At 51.0% G+C, this 22,215-nt stretch overlaps 1 protein-coding gene across 1 annotated transcript; it reads right to left on the bottom strand.

Annotated features, from left to right (window-relative positions):
* Positions 1-11,634: 11,634 nt before the first annotated feature.
* Positions 11,635-21,068, bottom strand: LOC136639203 (vomeronasal type-2 receptor 26-like). The gene is made up of 8 exons (XM_066613206.1): positions 20,968-21,068; positions 18,287-18,578; positions 17,779-18,028; positions 17,222-17,421; positions 14,025-14,255; positions 13,467-13,647; positions 12,253-12,542; positions 11,635-12,072 (listed from the first exon to the last, which is right to left on the bottom strand). The coding sequence occupies exons 1-8, from the start codon at positions 21,066-21,068 to the stop codon at positions 11,635-11,637; spliced, it is 1,983 nt and encodes a 660-aa protein (XP_066469303.1).
* Positions 21,069-22,215: the final 1,147 nt, after the last annotated feature.

Below are 22,215 nucleotides of genomic sequence, written 5' to 3'. Positions count from 1 at the left end.
GGGGCTGTTCTTATGTTCTTATGTTCTAGTTCCTGCAAAGTATAGTCCCGCATGGTCCTCACTGGTTGTGCAGAAGCGCCTAAGGGACCCTTTGCCTTGTGGCAATTAAGGGGCGTGCCCCCCGCACAGGTTGCGCTACCCTCCTAGGTTTCTCCATAGCCAGGCCTACCGAGGCCCTGGGCATCTCTCCTCCTGAGGAGGGATTCACAGGGCCCTCACTGCCTTCCCACTCTTTTACTCCTGGCTGAGCTTTAGCCCTTAGCTTGATCAAGCGTTCTGTTAAGACTTCACCAAGACTCTCTGCTACCCTAGCAGCTTGGTGGGCCCTTGCCCACCAAGGCCTCCACAGAAGCTGAGTTTTTTTCTCTTTCCACTAGGATCAGCTTTTTTAATGTGGTATTTTCTGCTCTTAGGGAGCGTATCTCCGCATTCTCGGTAGATGACAGGCTCGACTTCCTTACTGAAGGAATGCCACGTTTAACTGCTCCTCCCATATACCAAGCCATCTTGGCCAGAGTCCAACCCATACTCACCACAATCCAAGCCTTCCAGAGGGCATCAGGGACACTCACTTCCCTTACCATAAGCAACCTCCTGATTTTAGAAATAGGCTATGTCAGAATGCCAGATGCAAGGGAGGGCACCAGGATGAGGTCTCTTGTTATCTGGTGTGCTCCCTGGGGCATTTGGTGGGCCGCTGTGAGATGCAAGAAGCTGGACTAGATGGGCCTATGGCCTGATCCAGTGGGGCTGTTCTTATGTTCTGAACTACAATTCCCAGGAAGCCTTGCAGGTCTCTTGTTATCTGGTGTGCTCCCTGGGGCATTTGGTGGGCCTCTGTGAGATACGGGAAGCTGGACTAGATGGGCCTATGGCCTGATCCAGTGGGGCTGTTCTTATGTTCTTAACTACAATTCCCAGGAAGCCTTGCAGGTCTCTTGTTATCTGGTGTGCTCCCTGGGGCATTTGGTGGGCCGCTGTGAGATACAGGAAGCTGGACTAGATGGGCCTATGGCCTGATCCAGTGGGGCTGTTCTTATGTTCTTAACTACAATTCCCAGGAGGCTTTGCAGGTCTCTTGTTATCTGGTGTGCTCCCTGGGGCATTGGGTGGGCCGCTGTGAGATACAGGAAACTGGACTGGATGGACCTATGGCCTGATCCAGTGGGGCTGTTCTTATGTTCTTAACTACAATTCCCAGAATGCCTTGCAGGTCTCTTGTTATCTGGTGTGCTCCCTGGGGCATTGGGTGGGCCGCTGTGAGATACAGGAAGCTGGACTAGATGGGCCTATGGCCTGATCCAGTGGGGCTGTTCTGATGTTCTTAAACTACAATTCCCAGGAAGCCTTGCAGGTCTCTTTTTGTCTGGTGTGCTCCCTGGGGCATTTGGTGGGCCGCTGTGAGATACGGGAAGCTGGACTAGATGGGCCTATGGCCTGATCCAGTGGGGCTGTTCTTATGTTCTTAACTACAATTCCCAGGAGGCCTTGCAGGTCTCTTGTTATCTGGTGTGCTCCCTGGGGCATTTGGTGGGCCGCTGTGAGATACAGGAAGCTGGACTAGATGGGCCTATGGCCTGATCCAGTGGGGCTGTTCTTATGTTCTTAACTACAGTTCCCAGGAAGCCTTGCAGTTCTCTTGTGATCTGGTGTGCTCCCTGGGGCATTTGGTGGGCCGCTGTGAGATACAGGAAGCTGGACTAGATGGGCCTGTGGCCTGATCCAGTGGGGCTGTTCTTATGTTCTTAACTACAATTCCCAGGAAGCCTTGCAGGTCTCTTGTTGTCTGGTGTGCTCCCTGGGGCATTTGGTGGGCCGCTGTGAGATACAGGAAGCTGGACTAGATGGGCCTGTGGCCTGATCCAGTGGGGTTGCTCTTATGTTCTTAACTACAATTCCCAGGAGGCCTTGCAGGTCTCTTGTTATCTGGTGTGCTCCCTGGGGCATTTGGTGGGCTGCTGTGAGATACAGGAAGCTGGACTAGATGGGCCTGTGGCCTGATCCAGTGGGGCTGTTCTTATGTTCTTAACTACAATTCCCAGGAAGCCTTGCAGGTCTCTTGTTGTCTGGTGTGCTCCCTGGGGCATTTGGTGGGCTGCTGTGAGATACAGGAAGCTGGACTAGATGGGCCTGTGGCCTGATCCAGTGGGGCTGCTCTTATGTTCTTAACTACAATTCCCAGGAGGCCTTGCAGGTCTCTTGTTATCTGGTGTGCTCCCTGGGGCATTGGGTGGGCCGCTGTGAGATACAGGAAGCTGGACTAGATGGGCCTATGGCCTGATCCAGTGGGGCTGTTCTTATGTTCTTAACTACAGTTCCCAGGAAGCCTTGCAGTTCTCTTGTGATCTGGTGTGCTCCCTGGGGCATTTGGTGGGCCGCTGTGAGATACAGGAAGCTGGACTAGATGGGCCTGTGGCCTGATCCAGTGGGGCTGTTCTTATGTTCTTAACTACAATTCCCAGGAAGTCTTGCAGGTCTCTTGTTGTCTGGTGTGCTCCCTGGGGCATTTGGTGGGCCGCTGTGAGATACAGGAAGCTGGACTAGATGGGCCTGTGGCCTGATCCAGTGGGGCTGTTCTTATGTTCTTGACTACAATTCCCAGGAGGCCTTGCAGGTCTCTTGTTATCTGGTGTGCTCCCTGGGGCATTTGGTGGGCTGCTGTGAGATACAGGAAGCTGGACTAGATGGGCCTGTGGCCTGATCCAGTGGGGCTGTTCTTATGTTCTTATGTTCAAACCCACCAGGTATCCATTTTGCCTGTTTCCCTTGGTTTCTCAATACGGCTGCTGCAGGAAACACCACTCCTCCTCATTGCCTCTAGTGGCTCCAGCTGTGCAGCACACCCTTTACTGCAAGCCCAGGCCTTGACTCTTAAAGGGGCCACTGCAGACGCCACATTCTAACTCCTGGACAGATCTTCCAGGATTCCAATACCCCTCTTTCCTCCCAGCCCTCACCCGAGCAGCCTGGGAGCACCAAAGCCTGCCCTCCTCCCTCTCTGTGCGCAGCTAAGGGGAGTTGCTGCTGCTCCTCCGTCTGCCTCTTTCCCACCTGTCTGGCATTTGCTTTGCAAACAGGCAACTAGCTGTGCTTGCAAGAAGCAGGCTTTGTTTTTAGAGACAGCAGCCCTTCCAGCCCAATCCTCTGCATGTCTACTCAGAAGTAAATCCCATCACAGTCAATGGGGCTGACTCCCAGGAAAGCATGGATAGGATTGCAGCCTTAGAGAATAGTCCTCTGCATGTCTGCTCAGGAGTAAGTCACATTAGAGTCAATGGAGCTTACTCCCTGGAAAGCGTGGAAGGGCTGCTGTCCCTTTGAAACCAAAGCCTGGTCCAGTGAGTTGCCTGTTTGGAAGGGAGGGTTCAGTTCTGCCTTTGCCCTCTGTTGGGGGGGGGTTGGAACTACCCCTTTTCTGGGTGGCTGCATGCACCCCCACTGCAGGCTGCACTCAGAAGCCCAGAGAGAGGATAAGGAGTGATGATGGGCAGGTGAGGATTTCCTCCCCCTCCCCAAAGATCATGGAGAGGGGCTAAAAAGTTTGTTGACCAAAAAAGGCAGGCCCTGGAAATCTGAAATAATGCTCTGCAAAAGTAGAAGGGGAGGTGGAGATCCCTGTCGCTCACCAACTGCAGGAAGGTAGGAGCAAAGAGCAAGGTGGTAACCCCAATGCTGTGTCTGGGAGGGGAGACTTTTGCAAAACCCGCAGCAAATTTGCCTCATTCATGAGGTTCTCCCCTTCCCTTCCTCCCCCACTCACTCAGCCTATATGTTTAAAAGATTAATCAGTCAGTATTGTCATCATCTCCTTTGCAGTCTTAGCCTCCTGCACATAGGGCAATTGGAGGTCAGTTAACGAACTGAGAATGAGGCACTTTGCTTTGCCATCTTCTCTGTTCCATGCCGCAATTGCAGATTCTCCACTAGTTGGACGCTCTGTCTCTAGTGTGGACGATGCTCCATGCATCTGAATTTCCGCCATAATTCTGCAATGCCAATTATGGAAGCTCTTGGGGTTCAGCCTGACCATTGGCTAAGGCCCCTACTTCTGTTCCTTCTGCCATTGTTTGTTTTCCAAGCAAGTTCAGCCTTCTAGATTGGGTGGGGAGAGTTCCCAAAAATCAAAAATATCCTTCCAAGGTATCTGGGCTTCCCAATGCACAACCCACCTAGGTTTCCTGGTACCTGGTCTCTGGGTCCCTTAGTGCAAGGTCTCTGGGTTTCTCAGTGCACGGTCCCTGGGCCCATAACCTGTTGGAGGAATCTCTTAAACCAGATTTCCTCCGTTAGGGGGGGAGCAGAGTTGCTTCAGCAGCAGAACCCCCCTTTGCTGGGAATCAACCCCAGGGAGCCTCCCACCCCCGGCTGACTGCTAGTCAAGAAACACACAAACAACATTGGCTGGTTGAAGTTGCAAGAACAGATTCATTTACTCACGATTCAATGGTAGCACGGTTACAGCTTCTGATTTAGGAGTCAGAGGTACACTGACTTAGATAACAAGGCCCTATAGCTGCCTCATCCTGCATGCCATGTGGTCAAGATGGCGGCACCAGCAGCACCCCTGCTGCATGCCATCTTGTCTCCTCAGTTGTGGTGAGGAAGAGGTAAGAGGGAGGGAGGAGGGCATGCTCAGGAGTTATATAGGGTCTGGATCACGCCCCTCCCACATAGGTCATCCAAGGTGGACAGGTAAACTGCAAAGGACACTGGGCTATGGCTTAACCCTTTTTAGGACAGTCTCCTGCCACCCCTTGAGAGCATACAGAGTTGCACCAATTCCAACACCACCTTTCAGACCGCGATACCAGAGTCTTTCGAGACTGAAGGTTGCCAACTACTAGTTAGAACTGCAGGTCAGTGACCTGAAGCGCTTTCCCTGCACTGTATAGATTTCATATGAAAAAGGCACAACATTAAAGCACCAGGGAAACACAGAGATGTTGCCAGCTGGCTGACCAGACTCAGCGAGGCACAGAACCTACATTCTGGAGGAGGAGAAGCCAAGAAACAGGGGGGATCCTCTTCTTCTCATCTCAGTCAGCAGCAACCAGCAGGGAATGAAGCTGGCCTAAGAATCTGACTGATCCCTAAGTGACTCAGAGCCTAATCCTAGGCACTCACCTAGGCATGTCTACTCAGAAGTAAATCCCATAGGGCTTACTGCCAGATAAGTGTGCAAAGGATTGCGACCACAGTCTGACTTAGAAAGTTTCTCCCTGAGATAAGGTTAAAACTCTTTATGAAACGCTTTTGATGGAGAAAGTATCACCTGTGTTACCTGTATATGGTAACTGTGACAGTTAGGGTACAATCCAAACCTTGCTATTAAGCGCGTTTGCGCCTCCTCGAGGGGAAGCCAGGCCTGTGCTCCAAGAAGTTTTGTATGATTTTATTATGAACTGACAAACACATTTGTGCCTCCTCAGGAGGAAGCTGCGCCAGCACACAGAGGTGTGCTGGAGCATGGAGTCTGCATCCCGCCTCCTTGCAAGACCTTCATTCATTCATATAAGTTAAGAACATAAGAACATAAGAACAGCCCCACTGGATCAGGCCATAGGCCCATCTAGTCCAGCTTCCTGTATCTCACAGCGGCCCACCAAATGCCCCAGGGAGCACACCAGATAACAAGAGACCTCATCCTGGTGCCCTCCCTTGCATTGGCATTCTGACATAGCCCATTTCTAAAATCAGGAGGTTGCGCATACACATCATGGCTTGTACCCCATAATGGATTTTTCCTACAGAAACTTGTCCAATCCCCTTTTAAAGGCGTCCAGGCCAGTCGTCATCACCACATCCTGTGGCAAAGAGTTCCACAGACCGACCACACGCTGAGTAAAGAAATATTTTCTTTTGTCTGTTCTAACTCTCCCAACACTCAATTTGAGTGGATGTCCCCTGGTTCTGGTGTTACGAGAGAGCATAAAACGCATCTCCCTATCCACTCTGTCAACCCTCTGCATAATTTTGTATGTCTCAATCATGTCCCCCTCAGGCGTCTCTTTTCTAGGCTGAAGAGGCCCAAACGCCGTAGCCTTTCCTCATAAGGAAGGTGCCCCAGCCCCGTAATCATCTTAGTCGCTCTCTTTTGCACCTTTTCCATTTCCACTATGTCTTTTTTGAGATGCGGCGACCAGAACTGGACACAATACTCCAGGTGTGGCCTTACCATAGATTTGTACAATGGCATTATAATACTAGCCGTTTTGTTCTCTATACCCTTCCTAATGATCCCAAGCATAGAATTGGCCTTCTTCACTGCCGCCGCACATTGGGTCGACACTTTCATCGACCTGTCCACCACCACCCCAAGATCTCTCTCCTGATCTGTCACAGACAGCTCAGAACCCATCAGCCTATATGTAAAGTTTTGATTTTTTGCCCCAATGTGCATGACTTTACACTTACTGACATTGAAGCGCATCTGCCATTTTGCTGCCCATTCTGCCAGTCTGGAGAGATCCTTCTGGAGCTCCTCACAATCACTTCTGGTCTTTACCACTCGGAAAAGTTTGGTGTCGTCTGCAAACTTAGCCACTTCACTGCTCAACCCTGTCTCCAGGTCATTTATGAAGAGGTTGAAAAGCACCGGTCCCAGGACAGATCCTTGGGGCACACCGCTTTTCACCTCTCTCCATTGTGAAAATTGCCCATTGACACCCACTCTTTGCTTCCTGGCCTCCAACCAGTTCTCAATCCACGAGAGGACCTGTCCTCTAATTCCCTGACTGTGGAGTTTTTTCAGTAGCCTTTGGTGAGGGACCGTGTCAAACGCCTTCTGAAAGTCCAGATATATAATGTCCACAGGTTCTCCCGCATCCACATGCCTGTTGACCTTTTCAAAAAATTCTATAAGGTTCGTGAGGCAAGACTTACCCTTACAGAAGCCATGCTGACTCTCCCTCAGCAAGGCCTGTTCGTCTATGTGTTTTGAGATCCTATCTTTGATGAGGCATTCCACCATCTTACCTAGTATGGATGTTAGGCTGACTGGCCTATAGTTTCCCGGGTCCCCCCTCTTTCCCTTTTTAAAAATAGGCGTGACATTTGCTATCCTCCAATCTTCTGGCACCGTGGCTGTTTTGAGGGACAAGTTGCATATCTTAGTCAAGAGATCAGCAACTTCATTCTTCAATTCCTTAATAACACCTGGGTGGATGCCATCAGGGCCCGGTGACTTATTGATCTTTAATTTATCAATGAGGTCTGAAACATCTTCTCTTTTAACCTCTATCTGACTTAACTCCTCGGTCAGGAGGGGCCGTTCGGGCAGCGGTATCTGCCCAAGGTCTTCTGCCGTGAAGACAGATGCAAAGAACTCATTTAATTTCTCTGCCATTTCTAAGTCTCCTTTTATCTCCCCTTTCCCTCCCTCACCATCCAGAGGTGAGGTTCCATCTCTGAGGAAGTTCCATCTCTAATATATTCATTTATGTAAATTTATTCTAATTTGAAATGTAAATTAATTCTCTCTTTTTTCCCGGCCCCCGACACAGTGTCAGAGGGATAATGTGGCCCTCCTGCCAAGAAGTATGGACACCCCTGGCCAAGAGTGAAGGGTTTGGTACATTTTGTGTCCTTCCTCCCCCCTCCCCTGCCATTTACCACATTTATAGGCCACCTTTCCGCCTTGATGTGCCTGTCAGTGAATACGTGGAAAATGGCAATCCAAACCTTGCCATTAAGCACGTTTGTGCCTCTTCGAGGGGAAGCCAGGCCGGTGCTCAAAGAAGTTTTGTGTGATCCCAACTGGGATCTCTCCAAACTTGGAGACTGCGCAGCAAAATGGCAGATGCGTTTCAATGTAAGTAAGTGTAAAGTCCTGCACATAGGGGCAAAAAATCAAAACTTCACATATAGGCTGATGGGTTCTGAGCTGTCTGTGACAGATCGGGAGAGAGATCCTGGGGTCCTTGTGGACAGCTTGATGAAAGTGTCGACCCAATGTGCGGCTGCAGTGAAGAGGGCGAATTCCATGCTTGGGATCATTAGGAAAGGCATTGAAAACAAGACAGCTAATATTATAATGCCGTTGTACAAATCGATGGTGAGGCCACACCTGGAGTATTGTGTCCAGTTCTGGTTGCCGCATCTCAGAAAGGATATACTGGAGATGGAAAAGGTGCAAAAGAGAGCGACTAAGCTGATTACGGGGCTGGGGCACCTTCCTTATGAGGAAAGGCTACGGCGTTTGGGCCTCTTCAGCCTAGAAAAGAGACGCCTGAGAGGGGACATGATTGAGACATACAAAATTATGCAGGGGATGGACAGAGTGGATAGGGAGATGCTCTTTACACTCTCACATAATACCAGAACCAGGGGACATCCACTAAAATTGAGTGTTGGGCGGGTTAGGACACACAAAAGAAAATATTTCTTTTCTCAGCGTGTGATCAGTCTGTGGAATTCCTTGCCACAGGATGTGGTGCTGATGTCTAGCCTAGACGCTTATACAGAAAGACAAGTTTCTGTAGGAAAAATCCATTATGGGGTACAAGCCATGATGTCTATGCGCAACCTCCTGATTTTAGAAATGGGTTATGTCAGAATGCCAGATGCAAGGGAGGGCACCAGGATGAGGTCTCTTGTTATCTGGTGTGCTCCCTGGGGCATTTGGTGGACCGCTGTGAGATACAGGAAGCTGGACTAGATGGGCCTATGGCCTGATCCAGTGGGGCTGTTCTTATGTTCTTATGTAACCTCTCCAGACTGAAAGCAAAGTCCAAATCTCAGCTGAAATATCTGCGTGTCTTCCTCTTTGCCGACGATGCAGCTGACACTACCCACTCTGCCAAAGATCTCCAGCAGCTCATGGATCGTTTTAGCAAGGCCTGCCAAGACTTTGGACTGACAATCAGCCTTAAGAAATCACAGGTCATGGTTCAGGATCTGGACTCACCTCCCTGCATTACAATCTCTGCGCATGAACTGGAGGTTGTCCATGACTTTGTGTACCTTGGCTCAACGATCTCCGACACTCTTTCTCTTGATACCGAGCTAAACAAACGCATGGGTAAAGCAGCTACCATGTTTTCCAGACTCACAAAGAGAGTCTGGTCCAACAAGAAGCTGACGGAACATACCAAGATCCAGGTCTACAGAGGTTGCGTCCTGAGTACACTTCTATACTGCAGTGAGTCATGGACTCTTTTCCTTCTGAAACCTTTATTGGCATATCAACACAACACAATTAATGCTTATACTTTACAATTGTCATGAAAATTTGCATAACTACCCAACAGTTTAAAACAGAATATCAGAATTATTTAAATTCTGTCAAGTCATGGACTCTTCACTCACAACAGGAGAGGAAACTGAACGCTTTCCACATGCGCTGCCTCCGACGCATCCTCGGCATCACCTGGCAGGACAAAGTTCCAAACAACACAGTCCTGGAATGTGCTGAAATCCCTAGCATGCATGCACTGCTGAAACAGAGACGCCTGCGTTAGCTTGGCCATGTCGTGAGAATGGATGATTGCCGGATCCCAAAGGATCTCCTCTATGGAGAACTCGTGCAAGGAAAGTGCCCTACAGGTAGACCACAGCTGCGATACAAGGACATCTGCAAGAGGGATCTGAAGGCCTTAGGAATGGACCTCAACAGGTGGGAAACCCTGGCCTCTGAGCAGCCGGCTTGGAGGCAGGCTGTGCAACATGGCCTTTCCCAGTTTGAAGAGACACTTGCCCAACAGACTGAGGCTAAGAGGCAAAGAAGGAAGGCCCATAGCCAGGGAGACAGACCAGGGACAGACTGCACTTGCTCCCAGTGTGGAAGGGATTGTCACTCCCGAATCAGCCTTTTCAGCCACAAAAGGCGCTGTTCCAGAACCACCTTTCAGAGCGCAATACCAGAGTCTTTCGAGGCTGAAGTTTGCCAACAAACAACATAAAGATTACATGGTATTCTTTACCATTTGATGCACAATTCCATGCAGAATGCAATGAAACAAACTGCATTGAAATGTCTCTATTCTATCAAAAGTTATGGCCAAAAAGCCAGTGGGGGCGGGATGATGGGAGATCACCATGCCCACTGCCAAGGGTTACAAGTCATAGTAGGTATGTGGAAGCTCTTGGTTTTAGAGATAGGCTGTCTCCTATTGCCAGATGCAGGGGAGGGCACCAGGATGCAGGTTGTGTCTGTTGTCTAGTGTGCTCCCTGGGGCATTTGGTGGGCCACTGTGAGGTACAGGAAGCTGGACTAGATGGGCCTTTGGCCTGATCCAGCACGGCTCTTATGTTCTTAGCCACATCACAGCAGCCAGCACTGGGTCCTGAGTACCTGGCTGGTCTTTCTGGGCCAGTGTCGTGTTTATTCTTTCTCATGCCATGACCCCCAAAAATAAAGTATTGGACCCATTGAGTATTAGACCCATTGACAGTCAGTAGCTGTGTACAGTAGACCACTGGGAGATGATTAAGAGCCCAATCCTATCCAATATTCCAGTTCCGGTGCAGCCATGCCAATGGGGTGCGCTGTAGCAGCGCAGTGCTGCTATGGGAAACAACCAAGGCTTCTGGGGCCTTGTTGTTTGGTGGGAGTGCAGAGGCACTGAGAAAGTTTAGACTATAAACACAGGCAGTGAGGAGCAGAACAATGAATGAGACAAGGCAGACATTCATTCAAAGGGTTGATGCAGGGAGAAAGCAGCCGGAAGCAGGACGGAGTAAGATCGAGTGAGAAGTGTGTCGCCTCCGGCTCCTGACCCAGCCTTTTATTAAGTCTCAAAACACAAGAAACAATGCTATGCAACAGGGAAAATTACTGAAGGTTGTTGAAATCTGCACTGCTAAGCAGCCTGCTGGCTCTGGCTTGACCGCAATACATTCCTAGATAAGCACTTCTTCATAACATCCTCTGTTTAGCGGCTACTGGGCTTCATCCTTCGCAACTGGCCCACTCTGGTTTGCCTGAGTGGGGGGCAGCAGGTTTGCCTGCCTGCCTGTTGCCATGTTACTAAGGCTAAGCTCATCGCCTATACATAATTACTACAGTGCGCGTTACATTCTGTGGTGGGGAGGCAGTCACAGAGGCCTCATCAAGATAAGGGAACGTCTGTTCCCTTCCCTCGGGGCTGCATTGCGACTGCTCTGGTGCTGGAAAGTTGGACAGGATTGGGCCCTCAAATGGGAATAACCACAGCTGGAGGTGGGTAAAAAGGCTTGTGTGCTTTCACAGATTTTCGTGTTTTACAAAGGCAGAAGTGCAGAAAGCAGACTTACCTGTTTTTATTCCAAACTATAAATTATAATCACTTTAAAAGCATACGAGGTAGCTGATACAGGTAGTATAGTATCAGCAGATGGAGCCTCAGTTATGACTCATCCAGCTCCCCCTTAAATAATCAAAACCAAATAAAACTCTTTTTATGGCAGATTATTTGTGGTTAGCTCAGAAATCTCCATGAAAGGCTGAAGCTAACAGGTGAGCTAAACTGAGGCTACCTGAGGCCGCCATGAGGCCACCTGGACCTCCAAGAGAAGCTGTGGGTCAAGGTGTATACACAACTGATCGTGTTGAATTTGACTCTGGTCCAAGTAAAATGCAGAGTCCAGCTCAACACGCATGGCCCCCTCCCTCCCACACGCCCCCCCGCCTGGCCTGGCGGTTGGCCCAACAGTGAGTCAGACACTATCTTTCCTTTCCATCATCAGCTGTTCCTTTCTGTTCAGATCTGGCCGCAGAAAAATAATGTAGCATTTGGGGAAAAAGAGGCAGCCCAGCAGCCCGGCGCTGGAGGCCAGGATGGAGAAGACCTGCACAGCCACTGTGTGCTTCCCCTTCGTGCTCAGGTAGGCGGGCTCAAAGGCCACCCAGATGCTGCAGAAGACCAGCATGCTGAAGGTGAGCAGCTTGGCCTCGTTGAAGGCCCCAGGCAGCCGCCTGGCTAGGAAGGCCCCCGTGAAGCAGACGGCGGCCAGGAAACCCAGGTAGCCCAAAGCGCCGTAGAACAGAGTGATGGACCTCGCGTTGCACTGCAGGATGATTTGGCCAGGCTGGGAGTGACTGTCGGAGTCTGGGAAGGGTGGAGAGATTCCCAACCAGGCGGTGCAGAGGCCGAGCTGGACAGCGGAGCACGAGAAGGTGATGGTGTTGGCCAAACCCTTCCCCAGCCACCTCCGCATCCTGCTTCCTGGTTTGGTGGCCATGAAGGCCACCACCACGGTGACGGTTTTGGCCAAGACAGAGGAGAGGGCCAGGGAGATGATGCTGAAGGCCGTTTGGCGGAGGAGGCAGGTCACCCTCCTTGGCCGGCTGATGAACAGAAAGGAGGACAAAAAGGAGAGCAGGAGGGAGGCGAGGAGGACGTAGGAGAGGTCCCGATTTTTGGCCTTGACTACCGGAGTCTCACGGTGTTTGATGAAAGCTCCTAACACAAAACCCATGGTTAGGGAGAAGAGCAGGGCGAAAGACGCCAGAGAGGCCCCCAGGTGGTCTTTGTAGGACAGGAAAGTTATGACCTTGGGGACACACTGAGTCTGGGCCTTGTTTGGATGCTGGTCGTCTGGACACTTGTCACAATGATCTGCATCTGAAATGAAGAAAAACAAACAGTGTCTCCAATATCATTTAATGTGCCTTACATCCCATAATAGTCTGTCAGCCCAATCCACTCCCCCTCCCCACCGGTACAGCCATGCCAGAAACACCCACAATGCATCTAGCTTGAGCAGGGGGGGGGTCCGATAACACTGCCCTCTTTTCGCTCTGTCTTCCGGCCCCATTTCTCCCCGCCCTTACCCCGCTCCCCCGCCCACTGGGTGTCCTGCTCCAGCAGGTGTCAGCGACACACACAGGAAGGCTCCAGCCTTCCCACAGGGACACAGTTTACTGTCCGGAGTAATTTCTTGGTACTCATTTTGTGAAATAAATGATGGCTGTTAAAGGAAGACAAAGCAAGAAAGTCTCTGACTTAAGGACTGTCTGGACACCTGCACAGAATGGGTCTGAGTCAACCTTTGCCCAACTCCCCTCGAACAGCCCATCGCTCTGGAGCCCCCCACCTTCCTGGGAGGAGACGGTCCCTTCTGCGCACCGAGCACACGCGTAGCAGCACAGCGGCCTTCCTTCCTGAATCAGCTTGCTGTGTCCCGGGAGGCAGCTGGCGGTGCACCTTGACTGAGGCAGGGTCTAAGCAGGAAGAGAAGGTGCATCAAGGAGAATCTGTGTGGTGGAGGAGCAGTTTTTCTGTAGCAGTGAGTCACACAGTTGGGGCGACCCTACAGGACCTCGAGTCTGAGGTTAGCAGGCACCCCAAGACAGTTCTTGAGGGCAGAGCTTGGGGGATGAATTGGGAAAAGACCCCTCCCTGATCCTCATGGTGATGCTGCACTCCAAATCCTGGCTTTCCCAGAAGTTCCACAAAGACATTCAGCAGCATGGGCTCCTGACAAGGTGGGATCCTGTGGAACTCAGGAGGTCAAAGGACAGAGCCCCAGTGCTGCTACATGCAGACCAATCTCCAGCAAGTCTGGAACCAGCACCACACACTGCCCCCAACCCAGAGTGGCCAGGTGGTCCCGTAAAGCGTCATAGCTGATGGTGCCGAATTCCACTGCAGAACACACTTGCACACCCAGTTTCTGCTGTGGTTTGTCCTCCAAGGCAACCCAGGCAGTTCCACTCCCCAACCCAAACTGCAACAGGACTGATATGGGTCTAAGACTTTGTTAAAGACCTTCTGCCCTGTCAACAGAGGAGGCTGTTCCACTTGCTGCAGATCAGATTCTCCAGCTGCCAGTTTCAGTCACTGACTGCAACCTCAGGGACCCCCCACCTTGTTTTGCATTGGGGTTTAGGTGTGGCTGCCCCAGCGATGTTTAGCCCTGTTTGGTGCCACCAGAACCCGCATTTGTTGCCTGCCCGTCACACAGTGCTCCCGCCTTTGCTCTACTCCTGCTGTCAGGAGTTTTGTCTTGCAAAATATGTGGGCAGGAAAAGGACTCTCAGTTTTGAATCTTGAGATGATACAGCTAATATATTATTAGATGTTAGAAATCGTGGATTTCCCCACCTGGTTAAACCATCCAGGCCACACAATGGCGCCCTGGTCTATGGTGACGTGGAGGCCTGGTGGGCTGTGTCGTCTTGCCAGGCTCCCAATTGTCACTCTGACAACAGACTTGTTGGGAAAAACCACCCAGTTCACTATGTCAAAGTCGGCTTCCAGATCCCCGTCCCCATCCAGATACACGCCGTCCAGGGAAGTGTTGTAGACCCCGAAGTTCCTCAGGAAAGGATGGAGCTGACACAAAAGAGAAACATCAGAGGACAGGGGACCATGTTGGGTGTTTCAAAGAGTTTGAATCTCCTATGAGTCAGGGACGATGCCAATGAAAACAGCTGATTAGTTGGTTTGTCTAAACCCCGTTTTCTATTCTGCTGCCCAGCAGCAGATCTACCCCATTTGCCCCCTCCAGGTATGCCTCTGCCTTGAATCCTGAGTCAGTCCACGAGAGGCACAGGCAACTTGATCACCGCAACTCCCCATGTGGTAACAGAGCAGCCCCAACGTGGCATTTGCTGAATCCCATGAGGGGAGGGGGTTTTGGTATGCTGAGGCCTCCTTGGAGGAAGGGAACATTTGTTCCCCTCCTTCAGGGTAAGCCCCCACTGTCGCCATGGGTCAACTTGGACCTGTGTTAGCAATATCACTGGTGCATGACCGCCTTGACAGGTGAAGGCAAATTGGGTCCAGAAAGGTGATGAGTGGTGCTGCTGCCAAAGCCATCCCCTTCCTGCTCTGTTACCTCCCTGTTCTGCCATCTACTTGTTCCACCCTCTTCTCACCTCCCTCCCAACCCCTGTGCGGCCTTACCTGCACCAGCAGGCACGCAGGGTTGAGTGTTGGGAGAGTTAGGAAAGACAAAGAAAATATTTCTTTACCCAGCTGTAATTAGTCTGTGGAACTCCTTGTTGCAGGAAGTAGTGATGGCTTCATGCCTGGATGCCTTTAAGAGGGGATTGGACAAATTTCTGGAGGAGAATCTCATTACAGGTTACAAGTCATAGTAGGTCTGTGCAAGCTCTTGGTTTTAGAGGCAGGCTGCCTGCCAGATGCAGGGGAGGGCAACGGGATGCAGGTAGTGGCTGTTGTCTTGTGTGATCCCTGGGGCATTTGGTGGGCCACTGTGTGATGCTGGAAGCTGGACTAGATGGGCCTTTGGCCTAATCCAGCAGGCTTCTTCTGATGTTCTTATAAAGAGGAATTTTTCTAGGTGTTCTCTTTCTGTCTGGCTTTGATGGTGGCATGGACTCAACCACCAGTTTCCCTATTAAACATATGGTAACGGAAAACAGGGGCAGTGAACTGTTAGCTCTCCACAAGGCACAGCTTTGCCCTGCTGAGCCTCCCCCCCCCATTTTTCCTTCACAGAGTCATGTGAATGTTTTCCTCCAGTGTGAAATCTGTATGAATCCGGCCTGACTGCTAAGCTAGATGTGTAGATCTGCAGCACAGTCTGCCCAGAACAGGGAACGGGTTTTGATGCTATCATTGCAAAGGCATCCTGGCTGCAAGTGTGATCTCTAGTCCTCCCCCACGGACACACTCCCATGCAGGCACAGGCTTTGACTGAGAGAAAGAGAGATATGCCCGTGGGGCTGATGGTGGCCAGTGTGGCAGTCCAGGTTGGGGGGGCAGCAGGAAGGGGCAGGCAGAGCTAGCTGAGTGTCTCTCAAGTGATAGTGGCACCACGGGGCAGGGCCACTGAGAGGAATCTTCTCAGGGGGTACAAAGATTCTTTTGGGCCCCTTCCTGAGCTCCTCTACACTCCTTCATGATAAGTGGATCCTCTTATAAGTGGCTACGTTGGCTGCCCATTTGCTTCCGGGCCCTATTCAAGGTGCTGGTCTTGACCTTTAAAACCCTATACTGCTCTGGGCCAGGCTATCTTAGAGATTGCCTACTCCCGTACAATCCGGTCCACTAAAATTGAGTGTTGGGAGAGTTAGGACAGACAAAAGAAAATATTTCTTTACTCAGCGTGTGGTCGGTCTGTGGAACTCCTTGCCACAGGATGTGGTGCTGGCATCTAGCCTAGACTCCTTTAAAAGGGGATTGGACAAGTTTCTGGAGGAAAAATCCATTATGGGGTACAAGCCATGATGTGTATGCGCAACCTCCTGATTTTAGGAATGGGTTAAGTCAGAATGCCAGATGTAGGGGAGGGCACCAGGATGAGGTCTCTTGTTATCTGGTGTGCTCCCTGGAGCATTTGGTGGGCCGCTGTGAGATACAGGAAGCTGGACTAGATGGGCCTATGGCCTGATCCAGTGGGGCTGTTCTTATGTTCTTATGTTCTTATGTCCTCTCAGGTCATCAGAGAAGGCCTTTTTACATGTGCCGCCGCCTAAGGAGGTACGTGGGGCGGCGGCAAGAAATAGGGCCTTCTCAGTAGTGGCACCAATGTTATGGAACTCCCTTCCCCTTGACTTGAGAATGGCTCCCTCCCTCGAGACCTTTCGGCGAGCCCTGAAGACCTTGTTGTTTACACAAGCCTTCTGACTCTATGGCCTTTTTAACATCCTTTATACATCTTTTAATTTTTACAGCATGATTCCTCCTTGAACTGCTGTTTTATGCTCTTTTTATTCTGACTTTTATCTGATTACTGTTTTTATGGTTTCTCTTAATGTGTTTTAAATATGTTTTTATCTGTTAAATTATGTTTTAATCTGTTTTTTTTTAATATGTTCTAAGCCGCCCTGGGTCCCTTTGGGGAGAACGGCGGGATAAAAATAAAGTTTATTATTATTATTATTATTATTATTATTATTATTATTATTATTATTATTATTATTATCAGATGTGACACTGTTAGGGAATGTTCCTGGGCCTGGTGTGTATGGCTTGTGGTTGCTGCCATGTGCCCACGGTAATGCCCCCAGCATCCTATGTGGGTAGTGAGTCTGGGTGAGATTGGAAAATGTCAGATTCCAGGAAATTTCTGGGCCCCCTCCTTTGGCTCCCTTTTTACCCTGGGCCCGGGTACAAATTACCCCCTTTACCCCCCTCTCCTAGGCCCTGCCCGGGGGCTGCTGCTGGATGGTCTGCGTCCCCTGGAGCCACTTGGAGGGGGCAGAGAGAAGGACCTGTGCAGGGAGATTCACTACTGGATTCCCCTGAAAGATACCTGCCATTTCACTTCCTTCTGTCCTTGTTCCAAGGCCCATCAGTAGCCCTGACTGTCTGGGTGGGGAGCAGAGTACCTGCCACGGCTGCACCCTCGGAACCTCCAGGCTGCCTCCGGCCTCCACCACCCTCCGCCAGAGTCGAGACGAAGACGCGGCGTGTAAGGTTTGCGCCACGGCCTGGACAGCATTGTGGATGGCATAGCTGTCCGTGGCCAGGGTTCTTTCCATCACGTCCCAAGGCAGGGGCTGCGGTCTTTCTCTGCACCTCATCCAGCCTTTCATGGACAGAACAGACTTCGGAAAAGCACAGTGAAATCCCCCCTCCACTAACCCCTGCCAGGTGAAGAAAAGCATTTTGAAATCATTGTAATTTATACTTTGCATTGACGGGATTAAGAAGGAAAAAAGACCATGAATGTTCTGGAAAGATATAAGACTGAGCCTCAGCTGCAAGCTGATGTCCCAAAAGGCTGTTGTGATCCATATTTTCCCCACTATGGGTTTTATTAAGATTTCAACTACCCGTTGTATAATGCGTATTCCTTCTATGAAGAAATCGATCTCTGCATAGTAAAGAAACACGTTGACTTGTCTCTCCTTGAGGAATGATTCCATACGGATCGTCACTTTACCTGTAGTAAGCCCTGGAATGCTCTGGGAGTAAGCGACGCAAATGCCACTCTGAGTTAACAGGGGCGTCAAGGTCCTGATGAACCGCTCTCCATTGTCAGTGTCTGGAGCAACCAGAGCGACCCAGGACCACTGGAAGTGCAGGAGCACCCTGACCACCCCCACGTACTGGGGCTCTTTGGGGACCGTCCGATAGAAAAAGGGGGACCGAGTTCTGTCATTGAGACCACGAGCCCTGAAAGCATAACTGACCTGGGGAGGGAAAGGAGAGATGGATGTTTGGATTTATCTTCAGGTCACATATCTGGTGGCCTGAGCTTGTTAACAGTGAGCAAAACCCTTCTTCATTCTGATGCAAGGAAGCCCCCACCCACTGCAAGGACACGTCCACGGAACTAGGCAGTGCTTCTCTGTTCAGCCTTCTCACACACTGCATGCCCCCACCTCATTTTTGGATGGGAGGCAGCCACGTGGGACGAGACGCAGCCTGTGCCCTCCACCCACTCTCACCTGGGGAATTTTGTAGGCAGTCAACATGGCTGAAATATGGCTGGAGAGGCCAGCTTCAGCCCCTTCAAGAACTGCCAGCAGCCGTCTCTGCCTTCCACAGCTATAGTTAGGAACTCGGGTCTGTCCAGTGGAGAGCAGGTCTACAAGGGCATCTGAAGTCACTTGGACATCAAAATAGGTGTTGTAAATGTTGTAGCCCAGAGTGACATTGGGCAAGAGCCTGGGGTCCCGGTTGATCTTCTCAGTGGCAAACAGGAAGGACAGGATGACCCAGTTCCGTGTGCCTGCTTTCCTGAAACAAAAGGACTGTGCTGGGTTGTTGATGCAAAGGTCTGGATTTTGCTGGGGGTCAGAACTGTAGCTTCTCCAGGTCTAGTTCCAAAACATGAGGGGATGCCCATATGAGGGTTTGGGCGTGTCAGGCTGGACATCCATGCTGTGAGGTGAGCAACCCTTTTTACTCTAAAAGGAAGCCAGGGCAGGGCCCCTCCCCAACCCCATCCTCTGCACAGGTGAGCATCTAAGGCTGCCTGGACTGAGTCAGTCTCTTGGCCCCTGAACTCAGCATTGCCCGCTGACTGGCAGCAGCTCCTCAGGGTGTCAGGTGGAGATCTTTCAAAGGCTGGACTGCCAGGGATTGAACCTGGCATGCAAAGCAGGTGCTCTATCAGGGGCTGGGTAGGGGGGATTTTTTGCCATCACCTTTGGGGGGAAGATTTCATTGGTCGGGATGGTGGTCAGGGGAGCCCAGCTCAGGAATCACAATGGCCTTGTGTGCAAAGGACACATTTCCAGGAGATGCAGGTGCTTCTCAGAGCCCAGCACTTCTCCCTCCCAGCAGCAATGGCCAGAGGATTTGCACCCACCATAGAATCCCTGCAGGGCTGGCTGATTGCTCATGGGCTGAATTGGCACCTTGAGGACTGCAGGGGGCTTGCCTCTTTTGCAAGGGAGGGGGAATTAATTAAGTCAACATTGATCATTCTGCCTGGCCAGGCTCATGGCTTGTGAGGTTGGGGGAAGGGGGAGAAATTGGGAGTCAGTTGGTGATGTGGTTTCTCGAAGCAGCCTCTTAGGGGAGGACAGAGGAGGGTTGAGGACTGCAGAGAACTGCAACTGCCTGATCCACTGCCCAGGGCTGCAGGGTGTGGGTGGTGGGGATGTGGACCTGCTAAGAGGAGCTGGGATCTACACAGGTTCAAATCACCACCAGTGAGCTGGGGGGGGCACTCTCCCCAAGTGTGGGGGTTGCAACAGACTACAGCTGTGAGGTGGCACTCCAAATGGTGCCTTAGTGTGTGGATGCATTCCCAGATTTTCCCCCATAGGCAGAAGGATTGCTGATTTAGCCGAGACAAGGACACAGCAGGAAAAGCCCCCCCCCCCAATTCAGGATGGCTGGAAGCCATGACATCAGAAGGGGCTGTAGCAGCCACCAAGCCATCATCACGAGCCCCTCTTGACTCATCTAGAAATGCTGGTTGAGGGAGGCTCAGTCAAGGGCCGTGGCTTAAATGTGGCAATGGTTGTCGAAACAGCCCCACCAAGGAGGTAGTCTCCTGGCCTGTAAAAATTGAGCAGATCCTTCTGCTCCCTGATCACAGACTGGGGGCATTTTGCCTTTAGGCCCCCCCAGGCCACAGGGACTAGGAGCAGCAGCAGCAGTCTGGGCACCCCTGCTGCAGTCATCTCCCAGCATCTGCTCTCCAACACCAGCCGCAGATTGGAAGCCAAGACCGTCTTGCCAGGCGGAGGCTGAAGTCCATGCGGAGGCTGCAGGTCCTTTCAGTGGCTTGCATCTGAAGGGGGTGATATGAAGCTCCACAGCAGAGGCCCTGCCTGGCTGAATTCCCATTCCGAGCTCTCCGTGGACCAGAAGCTATTTCTGCAGCTGTTTCTTCAGACACAGTCTCTGTTGATGAAGTTAAAGATGATCTTTAAGAAAAAAGAGTTCCTTGACCTTTGGAGAATAGAACACCGTGATTTGGGTAATAACAGTGAGGGCAGTCATCAGTGCAACACCTGGACTCCCTGAGTGTCTCCATGCGCTGGAGAAAACATGTTTGCAAGAATGCAGTTCCAGACTCTGCCAGGGGTCAGCAGTGGGATCAAAGCTGCCTGACAAGGCACTGGATCTGTTCAGGGTATTGTTGTGCCACTGGAAGGGGCATCTTTTGGGGCATTTGGTGGGCCGCTGTGAGATATAGGAAGCTGAACTAGGTGGGCCTATGGCCGGATCCATTGGGACTGTTCTTATGTTCTTCTGCATGCCTGGAGACTTCCCCAGAGTGGAAAAATACTGACCTTGTGTGGGGGCAGCCCAATACTCTGTCCTTCTGGTCAACCACACCTCCCCCCAGAAGGAATGATGATGGACACTCACGTAACCAGACCTGGGACCCATCCAGACCAGGACTGTCCAGCAGTGTGGCTGGAAGATGTGCCACCCCAGGGGACGCCTTACAGGGATGTCCCTCCAAACGGGACCAGAACTGCACTTGAGTCACAACTGGATGGGGTTCTAAGGGCCAGGAAGGCTGCGTGAGGGCCAGGGGGGCTCACAGAATGCCTCCAGGAGATGCAAAATTGTTCCTTCCAGTTTCCGAACAAAAACTGGTGATGTGAGCCTTCCAGAGGCCAGAGGTGTGCAGCCTCCTGAGCCCTCAGAACCCCCTCCGTACATGATCGGAGCATAGCTCTGGTCCCATTTGGAGGGGGAGTGGTTGCAAGTGACGGGGGCGGGACCTTGGCGGCTGCAACAGGGTTGCATTGCCACCCCCATGGCATGGTGTGCCACCCTGGTCCTGTGACTCCTATGACCCTCCCCAGCTTGCAACTGGGTCTGTCCAACTCTACCCTTACTGATGGGGACTCCCCAGAACCTCCAGCTGAGAACTTTCCCCTCCCTTCTGCCATCTTTCTCTCTCTCTCTCTCTCTCTCTCTCTCTCTCTCTCTCATAAGAACATAAGAACAGCCCCACTGGATCAGGCCATAGGCCCATCTAGTCCAGCTTCCTGTATCTCACAGCGGTCCACCAAATGCCCCAGGGAGCACACCAGATAACAAGAGACCTCATCCTTGTGCCCTCCCTTGCATCTGGCATTCTGACATAGCCCATTTCTAAAATCAGGAGGTGGCACATACACATCATGGCTTGTAACCCATAATGGATTTTTCCTCCAGAAACTTGTCCAATCCCTTTTTAAAGGCATCTAGGCTAGATGCCAGCACCACATCCTGTGGCAAGGAGTTCCACAGACCAACCACACGCTGAGTAAAGAAATATTTTCTTTTGTGTGTCCTAACCCGCCCAACACTCAATTTTAGTGGATGTCCCCTGGTTCTGGTATTATGTGAGAGTGTAAAGAGTATCTCCCTATCCACTCTGTCCATCCCCTGCATGATTTTGTATGTCTCAATCATGCCCCCCATCAGGCGTCTCTTTTCTAGGCTGAAGAGGCCCGAACGCCATAGCCTTTCCTCATAAGGAAGGTGCCCCAGCCCCGTAATCATCTTAGTCGCTCTCTTTTGCACCTTTTCCATTTCCACTATGTCTTTTTTGAGATGCGGTGACCAGAACTGGACACAGTTCTCACCTTTTGTTTTCCAGTTTCACAGCCAAGCTCTGCAGAATCTTTGAGGTATAAATACAATTTATTTTACATTTTATGTCCTTCTATAATTAATTAACATATTATGGAATTCAAGCACAGTAAACAAAAATTCCAGATATAAACTGTCACAGGCTGAACCCCAGCCTGACTGATAATTTACTGGCTGCACAGTATAAGGCCTGAAGCCTTGGCCAAACCAGGAGTGCACAGCATCCTGGGAGTCTCAAGCTGATGCAACATCGGGTGATGTGCATCAGGAGATCTCAAGTGAGTGCGTGTGTGTGTGGCAGCAGTAGCATAGTCAGCATGACTGT

Source organism: Tiliqua scincoides, chromosome 2 (genome assembly GCF_035046505.1).
Source record: "Tiliqua scincoides isolate rTilSci1 chromosome 2, rTilSci1.hap2, whole genome shotgun sequence".
NCBI lineage: Eukaryota > Metazoa > Chordata > Lepidosauria > Squamata > Scincidae > Tiliqua > Tiliqua scincoides.
This window is presented reverse-complemented; position numbering and strand designations above follow the sequence as displayed.